Below are 18,968 nucleotides of genomic sequence, written 5' to 3' on the forward strand. Positions count from 1 at the left end.
CTTTCCCCCCCACCTCTCATTTCTTGGTGATTTTTTTTCTTTTACATTTTTGAGATTTACCGTAAAAAAAAAATAAGTACTATGCTTCTGCTCCAATGTCTAAAATTTCAGTATGGCTACTTCTGTCTGTTCCTTTAATCTTTGGAAAATGTTAACTCGTATGTAAGTGGCCACGAGGTATATACAAAAACTGTTGAAATTTTTGCGGTACCCTTTCACTGAAATGTTCTGTAATGTTCTTTGAAGTAATACTGTTCAGTAGAGTAATGTAAGGCTTATTTATATTTATTTTAACTGATGTTTATATAAAAATAAGCAGTCTCAAACTTACACTGAAATAATGCTGTACAGTACAACATTTGTAGATCAGAAACGTGAAGCTTTTGATCAAAATGAATTATTCCTCTCCAAACGAAGCCATCGTGAATTCTTAGTTTACGTGTTTTTTCCCACACACACACATGTGTGTGTATGTATGTATATACACAAACTTACATGTAATCTCATGCAACTAGCTCCAAACAGTTTCCTAACAAAATACAGTCACATTTACCTTCTGCTGTTAACTGTACATACATAATAAATAAATAATTGAAAAAGGGAGTTCCTCGAGTATACAGAATCAAAAAGGACGGTCAAGTCTCCAAAACAACACCTTCATTACTCCATCACCTCCCAAGGTCCTTTGCGTCGAATCTGGCCGGTGCCAGGAATCGTGTCGACCCCGATTCGACCCCGGGCCCCGGCGCAGTGGGCGCAACGGAAGGCGCAGGGGCGTGGGATGCCCTCCGGGCGCCATTTGGTGCAACGGAGTGGGTCGGTGCGTTCCCCTTGGCGGATGCCATGACGCCGACAGCTCGAACAAGATAGGTAGTAGTAGGTTGAAGTCGGCCATACGAATCTGCCCAGTTGGACAGGTAACGAACGGGAAGAAATCCTTCAGTTGCTTTTAGTAGCTGTTAGTGGCAGTATTTTTTTTTTAACTTATATTCTTCTCTTCGTTTTACGAATGGTAATGCTTTGATCCGAGGGCTGTTATTACTTTTTTTTTTTTTTTACTTGCATTTTTACTACTTTTTGATGCTGACTCACGCATAGCATAGGCCTAGTAATGACGTAGAAGGTAGTATATATATACTCCAACTGCACTTGATACTTATCGTTACTACTTTTATTGCTGACTTTCGTGCATAGGCCTAGTGATGGCGTAGAAGGCAGTATACTGCAAATGCACTTAATAGTTTTCTTTACTACTTTCAGTGCTGACTTTGGCGCTTAGGCCTAGTGATGATGTAGAAGGCATTATTAATGCAACTGCTCCCAATTCTTATTTTCTTGCATTTTTAACTACTTTCGTGATAGTTTCATGCTTAGGCCTAGTGATGGCGTAGATTGCAGTATTGCTTGAACTGCTCCTACTATTTTTTTCGTTTATACTATTCGTGCTCTCTCTCTCTCTCCCTCTTCTTATTTTCTTCTTAGTAAACAGTAGGCCTATCATAGTTCGTAGAATTGTTTTATTATCATCTAATTACTTTTTGTCTCTTGGTAAAATTGCACTGACAAAATAGAATGACCCCATATATATATATATATATATATATATATATATATATATATGTATATATATATATATATATATATATATATATATATATATATATATATATATATGTATATTATATATATATATGTATATATATACATATATATATATATATATACATATATATATGTATATGTATATATATGTATATGTATATATATATATATATATATATATATATATATATATATATATATATATATATATATGTATATATGCACGTGTAAGGTCTCCCAATCATTGCTCTGACTCTAGAATCTAGAATAGACCAATTAATTATCAGATTATTATAATAATAATATGTAATCCTTTCATTATTGCTATGCGCTGCCAACTTTGCTTCCATCTATTGCCTGCGGTGATGCTATATTATATAATTCCTTTTTGCCTTTTTAAGAACAATCTGTGTTTCTGAAGAAACCATTTATTGAACTTTTCCTCACCCAGGCGATAATGTCTTTATTATTTTTTTCAGTTGACAGTAAGTTGATAGACTACAGTGTTTTACTGATTATATTGATAAGGGTTGTTTGATAATTCTGAATTGCTGCATTTCTTGGTTAAGATGGTTTCTTGCATTATCAGTTTTGTCTCTGTCAAGGGAATGAATTCCGTTGTTTTAATGTATAGATATGTATGCATATATGTATATCTATCTATCTATCTATCTATCTATCTATCTATCTATCTATCTATCTGTCTGTCTGTCTATATATATAGGTGTGTGTGTGTATGCGTAATATAGCTTGATATTAATGCAGATTATTTTCCAAGTAATAGGCACGGTTGCATGTCGGATAGCCGATGATTATCCCTCTGAGTGCCCGGTCAAGGTTAGGTATTAAGGGAACGAACTCCTCTCTCTCTCTCTCTCTCTCTCTCTCTCTCTCTCTCTCTCTCTCCTCATTACTTTTTAATGCTGCAATCCTCCTCTCCCCCCCTCCCCCACCCCCGACAAACTCTCACATGCTATTGCGTTTTTATCCCCTAACTGAAGAGAAGGGATAGGAGAAGAGAGAGAGAGAGAGGAGAGAGAGAGAGAGAGAGAGAGAGAGAGAGAGAGAGAGAGAGAGTGGGGGGAAGGAACGTGGAATTATTGGATTAGTAGTCACGAGAGGCAGCATAGGGTTTGCACATTATATATATAATATATATATTATATATATATATATATATCAATTTTATATACAGTAAGTCGTGCAGAAGACTTTCAAGGTAAAAAATAATAAAAAAAAAGTTCTTTTAAATTCCCGCGAAATATTATTTCAATAAAAATACTCGTACTTTGCTGAATGTATTTATTATTCATGCGACACTTCAAAGTACTGACGTGTTCGTAAGAAGGTGTATTCAAAGTCTTCCCATCAAAACATACACTTAAAAACAAACTTGTATGGTGCATTTTTTGTTTGTTTGAGACCACTCTTATCTGGTGATATCATAATCCATTCTTTAAAACACGCTGTCACATTTTCGTTCTTTGTTTCGTGACCATTTGTAAAATCATTCCGGAAAGTCATGAGCTTTTAGATAATTCTCAGTGAATTGTGAAGAGGAATATATTTATCATACGATGTTCTTCTGCCCTAAAGAATTAGAAAAAGTAATGAGAGCAAAAAGCTTCACGATAATATTTTACTCTATTCCTAACTATCAAGAAGACATTCCGCAGTAGTGACGGCTGGGTCACAGTGCCGAAATTCGCCCAAGGTTATGTGTCAAAGGCACATCGTTAAATGGTATTTCGTCATGAAATATCGCTCGTAACTGGTCGTTGGTGGCAAAGTATAAACTGCTTCTGTTTCTGGATGCGTGTCATTTTTGCCTGAATTGTCATTGTCGGTCTGAATAGAGTGCCATTTTGTTTTGATGCCAGAGAATGCAAGTGTGTCCAATGGTTTCGAAGTGAAAGAGTGCAAATGTGTCAAGTAGTCTTGAATTGAAGGAGTGCAAATGTGTCAAGTTGTTTCGAAGTGAAAGAGCGCAAGTGTGTCAAATTGTTTTGGTGCCGAAGAGGCAAGTGTGTCCAGTTGTTTTGCAGTGAAAGAGTGTATATATGTCAAGTTGCTTTCAATTGAAATTTAAACCATGAACTGACTAAACAGTGTCTATTCATCACTGATCTGGAATAACCCAAACTTTGAGGAAAGCGTGAGGTGAGCGATAATAATCTATTCTTCATCCAGAAACATGAATCATACCGTGTTCCTGAAAGCATTCTTCTCTGCCACTCCCTTCTCCCCCTTCTTCTATTCTAGCCTCCTAACAACTCCCTCACCCTTTCTCCTCCTTCTTCTCCTCATCCTCCCCTTCCATATTCTCCACGCCCTCCCCCCACCCACTCGTGCTCCCAAATTCTTACTTTCCCTCTGGTTGAAATTAAGTTAATTATTGTCGGTAGTTTCCATTTTTGTTCCCCAATTCATGATTGTACGTTTATTTTATTAGTTTATATCGTCTTTTCCTACTGCGTTCGTCACTTTCGGTAAAGTATTAAGTAGAAAGTAAATCTGTTTCTTCTTCAGTCTGATAACTGATAAGAAAAGTTTTTTTTTTATGTTTTCAAATTGGTGGTGGGGAGAGGACTTATTCATATCGAGGTACTGATCCATTTTACTTGTATTTTTGCTCCTACGGATGTCAGACGTTTTTATGGGGGTCAGGACTTTTTATGGATGTCAGGCTTTTTATGGATGTCAGGGTTTTGTGTTGGTCTGAATGTTATTGAATTGCTTGTTATGTGTCTTTTCACTCGTCTGTTCAACCTGACTATGGTTGGACATTGTCCCTGTATGTCATTGTGTCGAATGCAAACACATCTATATTTATTTCTTTGCTTATTTGTTTATTGATTTCAATATCAAAACCTTCTCAATTCAATGGGGTGGCTGTAGGCGCCACTCCATCGAAAGGGGTGGAAAAGGGTATGGGTCCTGCAACCTCATTCCATAAGACTTGTGCTCACCTAAAACATATATATACAGAAACACACACAATATATATATTATATATATATATATATATATATATATATTATATAATATATATATATATATATATAATCCTTAACAGGTCATTTGGCAGAGCTTTGTCTCTCATTTGAAAGTCCTGGGTTCGATCCCAGTGTGGGGGAAGAACAATTTGTCTTTATTACCAGACGTGATTTCGAAATTGATTCCCACCGAACAATGTCTTCTATTTATTCTTATCGGAGAAAGGTTCATTCAAGAGAAGCAATATGTAATTCTCTCTCTCTCTCTCTCTCTCTCTCTCTCTCTCTCTCTTCGTGGACGGACTCCCCACAATCACGGCAATTACTCCCCATGACCAGTATGCCGTTGCTACAACAATACGTCCTTTGATTTATTTGCGTGTACATTCACGGACCATAAATACCTCAAAAGCGTTTTTGCCTGGTTACGTAAACTTCTATTGTAGTTCCGCGTTGTATTCAGTTGTATTTCTACCGTACGAGAGAGTTTGCATGACGAAAATCAAATGCGTTCTCGGCCGCAATGTTAACAGAACTCTGGAAGCTCCTTTTTTTTCTGAATTAGCCGGAATTGGCTTTGGGTAAAGAGCTGTGGCTATTTCCTTTAGCTGCTTTGTCCCTTTGTACTAATGTGCATTCAGTAGCCGCGACGCTGGAATTCCTTTGTCAAATAGCTGGTTTTTTTCTCTCTCTTTTTCAGTCTTGCTGCTTAAAGGCCTTTGTCAAATATTCTTAGGTTACAGATGCATTGTAAGCGCCTCAGTGGCGTGGTCGCTTTGGTCTTGGCCTGCCACCTCTGTGGCCGCTAGTTCGATTCTCCGGCATTCTATTGAGGGGTCAGAGATGTGTGTTTCTGGTGATAGAAATTCACTCTCGACGCGGTTAGGAAGTCACGTAAAGTCGTTGGTTTTTTTTTTTTTTTTTTTTTTTTTTTTTTTTTTTTTCCGTTGCTTGTTTTTTTTTTTTTTTTAACGAACCACTGGTTGCATGCAACGTAAAAACACCATAGAAACAAACAAACAAACAGACGCATTGCATAGCATTTGTAATAATTCATATTTCCCGTAGAGGGAGACTGCCGTCAGCTCACCTCACGTGGTACACTGTAGGGATTACCGAAGGTTATCTGCAGTTGTCTGCAGCATTCCTTGAGCCCCTATAAAGCTGTACCCACTTTTTAAGATTCCGTTCCTCCACCTTCCTGTCCAACCACTCCAACTTTATTGTCTTAAGCACTGAGTGGCTGAAAGTGTCCACCAGTGCTTGGCTTTGTACCCGAATTTTCATTAATCAAATCATAATTAATATTATTCAGTATGGTAACAGCGATGTGGATAAAAATCGTACAGAGTATAAAATTTTCTTGCAGAGGGCACTCAGTGTAGCCTTGATATTGTGTTCTAAGTGCAATTGAAGGCTTGATATTCCTTTCTAAATATAAGTGTAGACTTGATATTGTGTCCTAAGTAAAGTATAGACTTGATATTGTTTCTTCCTGAGTACAAGTTGAGGCTTGATATTGTGTCCTGAGTAAAGTATAGGCTTCATATTGTGTCGCAAGTATAAGTGTAGACTTGATATTGTGTCCTAAGTATAAGTGTAGGCTTGATATTGTGTCCTAAGTACAAGTGTAGGCTTTATATTGTGCTGTAAGTACCACTCGATATTGTGTTTTAACCAAAAATGTAGTCTTGATATAATCTGTTCTAAGTACATCAACAAGGCTTGGATTTTCTTTATTACTTAATAATATATAATCATAACATTGACGTTCATTTGTTTCCTTGTTTGCAAGTCATATAATCCTGAATGTTCATTACTTATGCACTGCCGAAGTATTTGCCTAATTACTGATTCAGTTGATTGCCCCCATCAAAGAGCTGCCATTTATCTATGAGACCTTGGATATTTTTGGGGGTGTGGTGGGGGGAGGAGGACAGGGGAGGAATTGGATAGATGACCTTTGACCTAAAGGCTGGCGAATATAGCAAAGGTCAGTGGGGGTCAGCGACCCCGGTGGTAATGAAGACCAAAATTGTAGCCAGAATTATGGCGGCTTTGAGGAGACTGCTTGTTACGTATTTCATTCGGGTTTTGTAATTATGTATTGATTCAGGAACCTCATCTTTCAGTATATGTATTTTTCATCTTTCAATATTCTATACTCGTAAGTACTGGTACTTATGTCGGCGATTGTACAAGCAACGAAATAATAACATGTGTAATGTATTTGGTCTACTTACCAACACCTGCGCTAAAACAATGTATTGTATGAGTAGTTTGTATATACGTATATATATATATATATATATATATATATATATATATATATATATATATATATATATATTGGTGCGTTTGTACGAAACCTCTCCTTCGTTCAGCCGTCCCTCTCAACATTCCTAAACGTGGAGTCTTGCACGTATCGATGAAACTAGATAAAAAAAAAAAGCTGTTACGTAAGCAAAATTGACACGTAATGAACGCACCCCAGTTTTGCTTCGAAAGAATGAACTATCATAGGCGGAGGCGGAAAAAAGCTCATAAGTAAGCAAATTTGACACATAATGAACACACCCAGTGTTTGCTTTGAAGAATGAAGGTTCGCAAGCAGAAAAATCTTTTACGTAAGAAAACTTAACGCTTAATGAACGCACCCCGGGCTTGCTTTTAAAGAATGAAGAGTCACAGGCGGAAAAAAAGCTTTTACGTGAGCAAACTTGACACTTCATGAACGAGCACCGGGCTTGTTTCTAAAGAACGAGGGGTCACATGCGGAAAAAAGCTTTTATGTAATCAAACTTGACACTTCATGAACGAGCCCCGGGCTTGCGTCTGAAGAATGAAGGCCCCGTTCCTCAAACAATGAATACTAGCGTGATTTGGCGCTAATAATAGTTACTTAGAATAAAATACGTCGACGTCAATAGCGAGAGATTTACAATACATTCTAGAATTATGAATGGTTTGCTCTTTGCGAAATTCGTGTCTATTTTTACGTCGCCAGGGTAACTTAAACCGAGCGTAATGTCGTTACCAAGTCCGTGGAAGCGGCGTTCAATAACCTTTTGTCATTATAGATACGTATGATGATAAAGGATTTGAATGCCTCTTTTAACAGTCATTATAGCAGTGAGATCATTGTAATTAATATCGATATATAAAATAAATCGTTGTTGTTTTGGTAAAAACGTGAATCTTGATAATAATAATAATAATAATAATAATAATAAAATAATAATAATAATAATAATAATAATAATAATAAATAAAAAAATCCTCATAGTAGCACGAGTCTTCAAATGGAGAAACAAATCCACAGTTATGTAAATGTTTTTAAACTGAAATATATGTACATTTACATAACTGTGGATTTGTTTCTCCAATAATAATAATAATAATAATATTCCTGATATTTATCGTAAATCTAGAAATTTTGTTTCGTTTTGTTTTGCGTATTAGCAGTTTTATTCTCTTTTGTACTCGCCAATAATAATAATAATAATAATAATAATAATAATAATAATAATAAACAATTATTATTATTATTATTATTAGTTATTATGATTATTATTATTATTATTATTATTATTATTATTATTATTATTTTATTATTCTGCGAATTTCTTTAGTTTTTTTTTTGCTCATAACTTCGCCCCAATAAGGCAAGTTGAGGATAGGAAAACACATAACTACGTTACTATGTAAGTTATTAATAAAATAACACGTTAGAGATTTCTGGAAAGGCTTTATACGCCCGGAAGCGTAATGGAACACTTCCGTTGAAGCGCTGGCATTATTGTCGTGGGGGTAAGGGGGAGGGAGGGGAGCGTGACTCCCCCCCTCCCCCGACTTCAGTATCTATATAGTTTTTGCCATGCCAACAAAGCGATTATCCTCGGGTATTTATGGTCATCTGTAACCAATAAAAAAAAAAAAAGAGGATTCCATGATCAATAGCAACCTTTCTTCAATGTGACTTACGATACAAATGACCTTGGTTCGTATTTATGTAACGTTAGCTGTTAGGGGTCTTAAGGGGAAATGCTCCGTATGGGGGTATTGCCCTCAGTGCCACTCGCGTGGTGCACCCTAGGCATTATTTACGGGTTCTTGCAGCGTCCCTATAGCCCCTAGCTAGCTGTAACCCCTTTCATTCCTTTAACTGTACCTCCGTTCATATTCTCTCTCTTCCATCTTGCTTTCCTCAGTTGTTTCATAGTTCAATTGCAAAGTTTTCTTCCTATTGCACCTTTCAAACTACCTTCCGGTCAGTTTCCTATTTAGCGCTGATCGACCTCGTCATAGACCTCAGCGCTTGGCCTTGGGCCTAAATTCTACATTGTATTCTAAATGAATAAAGAAAACGAATAGTTATATAATAACAGTTTGGCGTGTGCGTACGATCACGTATAAAGGCAATTAATTATTTTTTTTAGCCTTTCGTGGTACCTTGGGTAGCTGCTCATTATGCAGGTCGTCTGCGCATGCGCCCCGAAGTGTCAATAACATGACACTTTTATCACGCCCGTTGTGACGTCACGCCTCTACCAAAATCCATAATGACTGATCACAGACGCCACGTAACGAATTCCATATTTTTTTCTTTTATTTCTTTACAGTTTTTCGTTCGTTATAATATAATTTTTTTCGTGTTCGAAGCAGCATTCGTTTGCAGTAATTGGAGCCTTACGAATGTCCATGAATGGACTGTTTTTCTGACATGTGTCCTATAGGTCTGTGAATATGCTGTTTTTGACGTGTTCTATAGGTCTGTGAATATGTTGTTTTTGACGTGTTCTATAGGTCTGTAAATATGTTGTTTTTGACGTGTTCTATAGGTCTGTGAATAGGCTGTGTCTGATATATGTATCCTATAAGTCTGTGAATAGGGTGTGTCCGACATATGTATCCTATAGGTCTGTGAATAGTCTGTTTCTGTCATGTGTCCTATTGGTCTGTGAATAGGCTGTTTCTGATTATGCACAGGTCTGCTAATAGGCTGTTTTTTACATATGTATCCGATAGGTCTGTGAATAGGCTGTTTTTGATATATGTATCCTATAGGTCTGTTAATAGGCTGTTTCTGACATATGTCCTTTAGCTGAAAATATCTTTTACAAAAGGTTTTCCAGCTCAGTAAATGTTATGAACTATGTATCACAGTTTAATTCTTCGTGGTACCTTAAGAATAAGCTGTTTTCTGTGTATCAGAAAATTATCATATAGATAAATTTTTCAATGGATAAATAATTTATTGAATAAGTTGTTAAATCGTATAAAGTTTTGAATAGATTAAATTGTTAGATTTAAATAAATTAATAAGGAAATTAATTAAATTCTGAAATGTATGCATCAAGTGATTAAAAGACTTGAGTACACGATGAAATAAACTCAGTTATTTATTAAATAACTTGAATACAACATTAAATCAATTAAATTGGTTATCGAATAAATTACACATGTTAGCAAATATATTCAGTAAATTATTAAATAAATTAATAAATAAATCGAACAGATTATTCGATAGAATGAATTATACGAAATTATATAATTGTATAAAAATTAAATCAATGAATGAATTAAGTAAAATAGATGAAATATCATTATGTTAAAAGCGGGTATCAGGAAATGTATGGAATAAACGTAAGCACGAACACTTTGGCATTGAGCTGTCAAGCCGAAATTTACGAGATAATGACATCATATTTCACGATTCTGATAACATCATTACCGTCCCCATCGGTGTCATTATCGTCATCGTAACAATGCACATTTTACAATTGCACTGTATTGTAATACGACGCTAACGAGTCGTGTATTCGTGAGCCGATGGCGAACCAAGATTCGACTCGTACCCAAGTCACGAAAATGCGTGCTTAACGAAGACGGGGGAAAAGTATCTCGTTTTGACGTCAGTTATTCGTCATCATTAATTTTTAGTTTTCTGTAAAAGAAGACTATTGAGATGGCTATTTGTCCGTCCGCCCGCCCTTTTTCTATCCGCCCTCAGATCTTATAAACTGCGAGGTTTAGAGGGCTGCAAATTGGTATGCTGATCATCCACCTTCCAATCATCAAACATACCAAATTGCAGCCCTCTAGCCTCAGTAGTTTTGATTAGATTTGAGGTTTAAGTTAGAGTGGCAACGCTATAGGACAGGCCACCACCGGGCCGTGGCTGAAAGCTTCATGGGCCTATACAGCATTATGCTCGTACGCTGTACAGAAAACTTGATTGCGCCGAAGCGTTTTTAACTTTTTTTTTTTTTTTTTTCTTTTCTTTTCTAAAATGAATGCCGCTAACATGGGAATAATTGTATATGAAGAAGGGCGTGTATAAATATTGGAAGTAGAAATTAGGTGAGTGTCAGATGTATAAAGATTATAAAGGTAAAAATTATAATTTGTGAAATAAGACGAATATCAGTAACTTCAAGTTTCCGTTTTTTGTCTCGTGTCTCGCAAAGGTGATATAGTTTGGCAGTTTTATTCACTGCGTGCGTCATCGTGAATGTGAATCACATATGTATACATGCATTTAGACATTCGTATCTCTCTGCATAAAGTTTAGAGCAATTATTGTGGAAGTTATGCATACTCAGAAGATGTGGCTCTATGTTGAGTACTCTTTATATACTCTATATATTTAAGGCAATTGTTATAGGAATATACATAATCGGGCGATGTGGCTGTATACTTGAATGCTCTGTATGCGCTAAATATTGAGATATTTACATACAGGTGTTTTGTGACTTCGACACCTGTAATTACGTCAGCATAATTCCATAATTCCTTGCTTCATGAAATATGACAATAAAAAAAAATAAAAATAAAAAAGCAAAATGACACCCGGACAGAGGTACTCCGGGGAGCCTTCTCGTTATTATTCAAGGGAATGATTTTCCTTCCATTAAAGGTTCATATCGCGCAAACTAAGGGGCGTAATTATTAACCCCCCCCCCCCCCCCCCCCCACCCCCCCCCCCCCCCCCGCACCGCCGGCCGCCGCCGCCGCCCTCTGACGTGGAGTTGGAAACGTCCTTGAAAAATGAGCGACTATAACCACCCACATTCTTGCATGGGACGCCGGTATATTTGTTTGTCTTTTGACGACGAGACAATTTGCGAGTTTTGTAGACACGAATTGCTCTGTTTAGTTTGACTGACAGGTATCTGTGTATATATGTAATATGTATATACGGGCTGTCCATAAAGTCCCAGTACCATTCTGAGCAATGAATACTTGTAATGGCACTGGGACTTTATGGACATATATATATATACATACATATATATATATACTATATATATATATATATATATATATATATATATATATATATATATATATATATATATATATATATAAAGGTATAAGCCACAAGGGAAAGTTGAATTCAGTTATATATACACACACACATGTATATATATATATACATACTATATATAGATATATATATATATATATATATATATATATATATATATATATATATATATAAATCAACACGATCACGTGTGGAACAAAAATAAATTTCTGACTCGCTTCAGGATCGAACCCAGGTCTTTTCCGTTGAAAGGCAAGGCCGCTGCCAACTAAGCCACACAAGTCATAAAGAACGTTGAAACTTCAAGGAAACTTTCAACTGATAGACCTGGGTTCGATCTTGGTGTGATTCATATAATATATATTATATATATATATATATATATATATATATATATATATATATATATTATATATATATATATATATAATTGTGGCATATTTTCTTGTTAAAACAGAATTCCATCTAATAGAAGGGGCCCATAAAGACCTGCCTGAAGAATTAGATGGTAGTTCCTCCTTTTATTTCCTTTATTATTATTGTAATATAGATATATATATTATATATATACTATATTATCCATATATATATATAATATATAGTATATATATATATATACATATATTTATTATATATATAGATATATATATATATACATATATATATATATGTATATAAATAATGTATTATCTATTGTTATATATATGTGTGTGTGTATATATATATATTATATATATATATATAATATATATAATGATATATATAAAAATAAATATATATATATATATATATACATATATATATATATATATATATATTATATATATATATAAATAATATAATTATCCTTTCCTCTAACTAAGAATGGCCCCAAAGAAGAGACGACACAACGACCGATTACTGCTTTCTGCTTTACTCACAATTCAGCTGCTGAATGCTGAATAAATCCTTGGACAGTCAAAACTTCCGTAACGGAATTACTCCATAAACCTATACAAAAGATTCCTCAACAGCACGTTGGAACCCCTTTGTACACACGGCACCATTCACAATGTATTGTAAGCATTCTTGTGGTTCTAGTTATCAAGTGATTCAATCCATACACCTTTTTCATGTGACCTATCCTACATTTTCTCATTTTTCTACTAGTTCCTTTCGTCCTTTCTCTGATCCATTATTTCACCGTGCTGATCCTTTTTTGCCACTTCTACGTATTTCCGCGTTTTTCAATACTTGTCTATTCTTCTTAGAATTCTTAATTTATTTTTTCTTTTCTAATATCTGATGTCTTCTTTGCGTATTCCCTATTGCCTTCTGTAACTTCTTTCAAATGAAAACCATATTCTTTGGAAGGTTGAATTTATAGCTAATGGCCGCTGCAGTAGCCTTGTTCCATATGAGTATGGATCATTATCTGAATAATAATAATAATAATAATAATAAAATAATAATAATAATAATAATAATAATAATTATACAGTAACAGTTCATTTCAACAGCTTCAACATTTTTTTCCCTACCTGTCATTCACATTCAACATCCCAACTTCACTTCCATAAAGGAGAGTTGGCTTAAAAAGCTTACCATACATTCGTAACTTTGGCTTAATAAGTTCATCATACATTCGCACCTTGGCTTCCATGGACAGTTCAGGTCTCTAGCAAGTTTTTTTTCTCTCTCTCACCACTGCCATTCTTACTTCTCCTATCTTGTCAAATGCGTACATACTCCTATACCAGTCTTTGCAGCTTCTCTTCACGAACATGAATGCTGCAGATCATCTGCTAATATCAGCCATTCCACACTCCTGTCCTTTCTCTGTCCTCAGGAATCACTCTTCACATAAATATATTAAACAACACAGAGACTCACCTTTGTCCCAGACCCACTTTTAACACCAAACCAGACACTTTCGCATTTTGGAACACGCTTCAACTTTTGGTCGCTTTAAACATCTCTGCATCATCACCATTCCAGTGATTCTATCATGAGGCTTTTAAGGTTCACATAAAGCAGTTTTATTCTAATTTCAGACTTTCACATATCTGCTTAGTAACAAAAACTTTGACCACACACCAGCTTCATTGCTTGAACGCACAGTGTTCTTCCTCTGTCAGTACTCTTGTCATCTTTCTTGCTTTTCAGTCAAAACACTAACATACAACTTCCTGAATGTCGTGCTCCTATGACTGCAGTGATTGCCCATATCACCTTCACATTCACACATTGGAACGGTAGTCTATCTCACCTGTTCCATCGGAACCTTTCCCTCATCCAGACATACCTTAAAAACCCCGGTCAGCCACTCAGTGACATCATCACCACGATACTGCTGCATTCCATTTGGTATTCGCAAGCTCATATTGTGTCTTTCCATTCTTCATATTCTTAATTTCCCCGAACACCTTTCTAAGTAGGCAAACTATTAGCCTTCTCATCATAGGATTGTGACGGATTGGTTGAATCGCTCAGGTATTTTGGGAATAATAATGATGGATGATTTGGGTTCGGAATAGAATAATCATTGAAATGGTATATCTTCTTGACTCGCCATCTCTCTGAGGGAAGAAACATGTAGGTGAATAAATAAGTCTTGAATTGTGATATTATGACTATATAAGTAGATTTAGTCCCTGAAGGGAATCTGTCTCTTTATTATGTTCCTTTCCGAATGCCAAGAAAAGCCAAAATTCTCAAATGAAATTAAAACTTAAAGACGTCTCAAGCTAGATGCAGAGACAGGCAGACAAACAGACAGAAAAAAACATATAGAGTAATTAGTTTGATTAACTAATGAAAGGATATATATATATATATATATATATATATATATATATATATATATATATATATATAAATATACATACATACATACATACAGTTATCAACCAATTTACACTGTATGTTTTTTCTGTCTATCTGCCTGTCTCTGCTTCTACCTTGAGACGTCTTCGTGTTTTAATTTTATTTGAGAATTTTGGCTTTTTTTGGCAGTGGTGCCTTAGGAAAGGCACTTGACTTGGTTATAGACATTGGTATTTTGGTTTTTTTGGACAGTGGTACCTTCGGAAAGGAACTTGAGGGAAACGGTACAAAAGTTCTCAGTAACACAGATGTCAGTGAAAATTTCTGCTTGACTCTAGGTGGATAAAATGTCAGGGCCTTTGAATTTAATTCCTTGATGATTTGATGATTTTTACTTAATAGGGATAATTAATTGGGTTTATCATTTTATATCACCTTTTCATGACAGTAATCAAGTTGATCTTTGTTGACTATCCGGATCTCTTCGGTGAATCTGATGCGACATTACTTGTTTCGTATTTTATTCAAATTCCACGGCAAAGGAACGTGTGTCTCGTTATGTATATGATTGGTTCAGACCGCGAGATTCCTTGTTTGTGGTCGCCTAATTTATCATACGGGATATTTAGCTTCGTTAGGTTATTGGACGTTTTATTTGAAAGACTTTATGATATATTAGTTTTCTAAGTAGGCGTTAACACTATAGAGAACGTTTTGAAGTGAGGAACCTTCGTTACTTCTCGAAGTTGGCATTTTCGCGGGGAAAGTTGGATATTGATGCCGTTGGGAAACCAAAATAGATACGATTATGTTTGGCAAAACCTGTGTTGCGTTCATTCTCGCCTCTACTCGGGAAATATAATTTCCCAGTCAAATCCCGCGATGCCTTGTCAGATCTAAAGAGACGTTAAGAGAGACGAAAGCGCAACCACGGGGGAGTTTCCTTAACACTGTTAGAATGGAGAGAAGATGTTCACTACAAGATTCATTTACTTCTCTCCTTAGGAATTCTGTATGGAACAAGGACAGTGCGTACCCAAAAGCACATGCAGAAGGAAACCGTCCACGCCCCCACAGCCCCCGTGCCGCCCATGGCAAGAATTCTGCTTGGCACAGGGCGCTTGTGTGATCCAAGGCCTTTGCCAAGGTGAGGACGCCAGTCCTGACACGTCTCCCAGACAGGTTTGCTCCTACGCGGAAGAATTCTGTCTGACCTCCGGGCAGTGCGTCCCGAAGGGCAAATGTCGCGACGACTCCCTTCCAGGCAAGGCTTCCAGGTGCCGCCCCGGACAGATCTTCTGTCTGCTGATGGACAAATGTCTGCCGGAGGGCTTGTGCGGGTCGCCGGAATCCTCCGGCCCCTCGGAGCAGAGGTGCCATCCCTACGAGGAATTCTGTCTGACGAGGGGGGCGTGCGTGCCCAAGAACACCTGCGAAGGCGACCCAGGGGCTCAGGAATCCGCGCAGATACGCATCTGCCCGCCTGGGCAGCTGTTCTGCTTGGAAAGAGACCAGTGCACGCCCCTGGACATGTGTGGGAGCCCCGAAGGGGAGGAGGGCCCTCCAGTTTCTGGGGCAGCCAGTTGTCCTCCTGGCAAGTCTTTCTGCCTTGAAACTGGCGAGTGTTCAGTCGGTGGCGTCTGCGAGAGTGACGCGTCCGAGCCGAGAAACGACCTCCTGCCTATGTGTACTGAAGGAAAGGTACGCCCTCGAGATGTTTCTAAGATTAAAAAAAAAAGGAGAGAAGATTTTGATCTGTGGTTAACTATTTTATATTATTCATCCGCTGCTCAATGAAGAATTGTCGCTTCTTAACTACAGTTGGGTTTAAGCATATTTTCATAAGACAGTCAGTGTTTTCCCTTGTCCCCATAAATACAGGATACAGTGAAACTCTAATCCCTCTTTCGAATAAAAACTCCACTAAAAATATTTGTCTGCATGCATATATAAAGACCAGAAAATAAATAATAAATTTACCCATATTAGAACCAGATTATAAACTCTTTTTGAGAAGAGAATGGTAGGAAAGCTGTTGCATTTCCTTCCGTTTGAAAACTACCAGTAGATTATTTTCCTCCTTTTGGTTATAGATCCTCTGTCTAGCGAGCGAAACCTGTGTGTATCCTGGTGACTGTAGAGAGGCCAGGGAACAGAAGTCGCCACTCATTTCTTGTTCTCATGGAGAGGTGTGTTGAATTACGAATTATTTTTCTTTTCTATTTTAATTTTGTGGTGTTGATAATTTTTTTTTATATAAAACGACTGCAGCAAAAAAAAATGCGGATATAATTCTATTCATGATTGTAACAAATAAAATATGATTTATTTCTATATATTAGCATGAATAGATTCAGGTCATAAACTAATTGCAACGAAAAAGAATTGTCCTCAGTATGTTTGCATTAACACTGCTCTCTCCAAAAAATATGTCTTGTACTTCCTTTCATTGATTTATTGATCAAAATCCAGTCTTCCCAAATCGAGACACAACTTCACCCTTTTTAGTCAGTTGATAAATTGCTTATGCTTTGTACAAAATGTAATTTTGAAAAAAAATATGATTTTTAGTGTAGTTAAAAATGTATAGATGAAGAAATTTAAGGAGATTTTTCTTGTTAGTTCGTGAAACACTCACTTTTAATTATGATTGTTTGACGTACACTAGATCATTTAGGCGATAAGAAATATTTAGTGATCATTTAAAGGAAGAAGGAAATATGAGGATTTTAAGAGTTAACTTTTTATTCGTGGCAATGGCTAGTAAATGAAACATGGGTACAATTTACCGTAGAGTATTTTCGTTCATGACTGCGAAATTATTGTTCTGCAATTGAATCTAAGAAATTGAATGGTAAATGAAACGCGGCTACATTTGTCCGTAGAGTTATTGTCGTGAACGCAATCTGATAATTTTCCACAATTTAATAAAAAAATAATGTCTATTAGAAAATAACTCCAAACTCAGCTGAACACATATCCACTCATGTTTATTTTGATTTCTGATGATAATGATGTTATAGTCGCCTGCGAATTCACTAAAAAAAGGGGGTTCTAATGGAAACTGATTTTTCTTCGGAAAATGAAAAAGGTCTTTTGTCCAACGACTGGTTCCTGTAGACCAGCTGAGGAATGCGGCACAGACAAACAGCCCAGTCAGCCAGTCAATATATGCACAGATGGAAAAGTGAGTGGTGATCCCAGAGTCCTGTTTTTTCATAGTACAATTCACGATCATTCATGACTTTATTTATAGTACAATTGATGTTCATTCATGAAAAAATAGTGTTTCTTGATAGTATCAATTCACTTGCTTTTGTGTGATGCTCAGCTAGATATTAGCCAGTCCGTCAAGGTATTTTTTTTATCTCTTGGTGTCTATTTATTCAAGAAGAGACACGTAAAAGCATATCTTTTTCATCAAATACAATAGATATTTTTTTACTTTAATATTTGGAACATATAAACTTTCTGTCTGACTTTTTAATGTTTTCTACCATTCTCAATTAGTGTGTTGCACTCTTTCCATTTTTCTTTCTTTTTTCCCGCACTGCACGTCTCGTCCGAAGGTGTTCTGTATCGTCTATGGTACCTGTGTGTTGCCTAATATGTGCGAAGGTTCTCGTGAGGATGCGAGACCTCCCCCTCCTCCCAAGGCTGAGGTCTGCCCCCCCGACATGGTAAGTGTTGAATGTCTCTTCTGTTTACGTCCGTGTTTGTTCTGTGCGAGTGTTTCTCATTTCTTTTTAGTAAGTCTTGTCTTTTAGTGAGTCTTGTCGCTCTATCGTTTAATTTAAACATTTCTTGGATGGCTAGTGTTTTGCCAAAATATATTTTTTAATCGTAATATTTGCAATTTTGGAAAGGAAAGTGTCATTCAGAAGACTTAAAATTACTGTTCTAAATATCTCATGTCTTAAAGTACAATATCTCATGTCTTAAAGTTCATATTATTGGAATAGAAAATGTCATTCACAATACTTCAGATGACTGTTCTGAAGATCTTGTATCTTAGTTTATATTATTGGAATGGTATTCAAGAGACTTCAGATTAATGTTCCAAAGATCTCATACAGCATCTTGAAGATTATAATGTTGGAATAGAATATGTCATTCAAAAGACTCCAGTTATTGCTCTAAAAATCTTATAACCTAATGATTATATTATTGTAATGGAAGACGTCATTCACAATACTTAAGTTGTTGCTTTACAAATCATATATCTTGACGTTTAT

At 36.2% G+C, this 18,968-nt stretch overlaps 1 protein-coding gene across 5 annotated transcripts in view; it reads left to right on the forward strand.

The window, feature by feature from the left end:
* LOC135196421 (uncharacterized) overlaps nucleotides 1–18,968 on the forward strand; it is a 114,351-nt gene that overhangs the window by 28,654 nt on the left and 66,729 nt on the right. For 3 of the 5 annotated variants that reach the window (XM_064223226.1, XM_064223228.1, XM_064223227.1), the window contains exons 5-9: nucleotides 681–917; nucleotides 15,739–16,434; nucleotides 16,827–16,922; nucleotides 17,825–17,920; nucleotides 18,303–18,413. In XM_064223226.1, the coding sequence (XP_064079296.1) occupies nucleotides 681–917; nucleotides 15,739–16,434; nucleotides 16,827–16,922; nucleotides 17,825–17,920; nucleotides 18,303–18,413 (1,236 nt within the window). The remainder of the gene's footprint in view (nucleotides 1–680; nucleotides 918–15,738; nucleotides 16,435–16,826; nucleotides 16,923–17,824; nucleotides 17,921–18,302; nucleotides 18,414–18,968) is intronic. The other 2 variants (XM_064223229.1, XM_064223230.1) reach the window with 2 other exon arrangements.

The sequence above is a fragment of the Macrobrachium nipponense genome, chromosome 17 (genome assembly GCF_015104395.2).
Source record: "Macrobrachium nipponense isolate FS-2020 chromosome 17, ASM1510439v2, whole genome shotgun sequence".
Classification (NCBI taxonomy): domain Eukaryota; kingdom Metazoa; phylum Arthropoda; class Malacostraca; order Decapoda; family Palaemonidae; genus Macrobrachium; species Macrobrachium nipponense.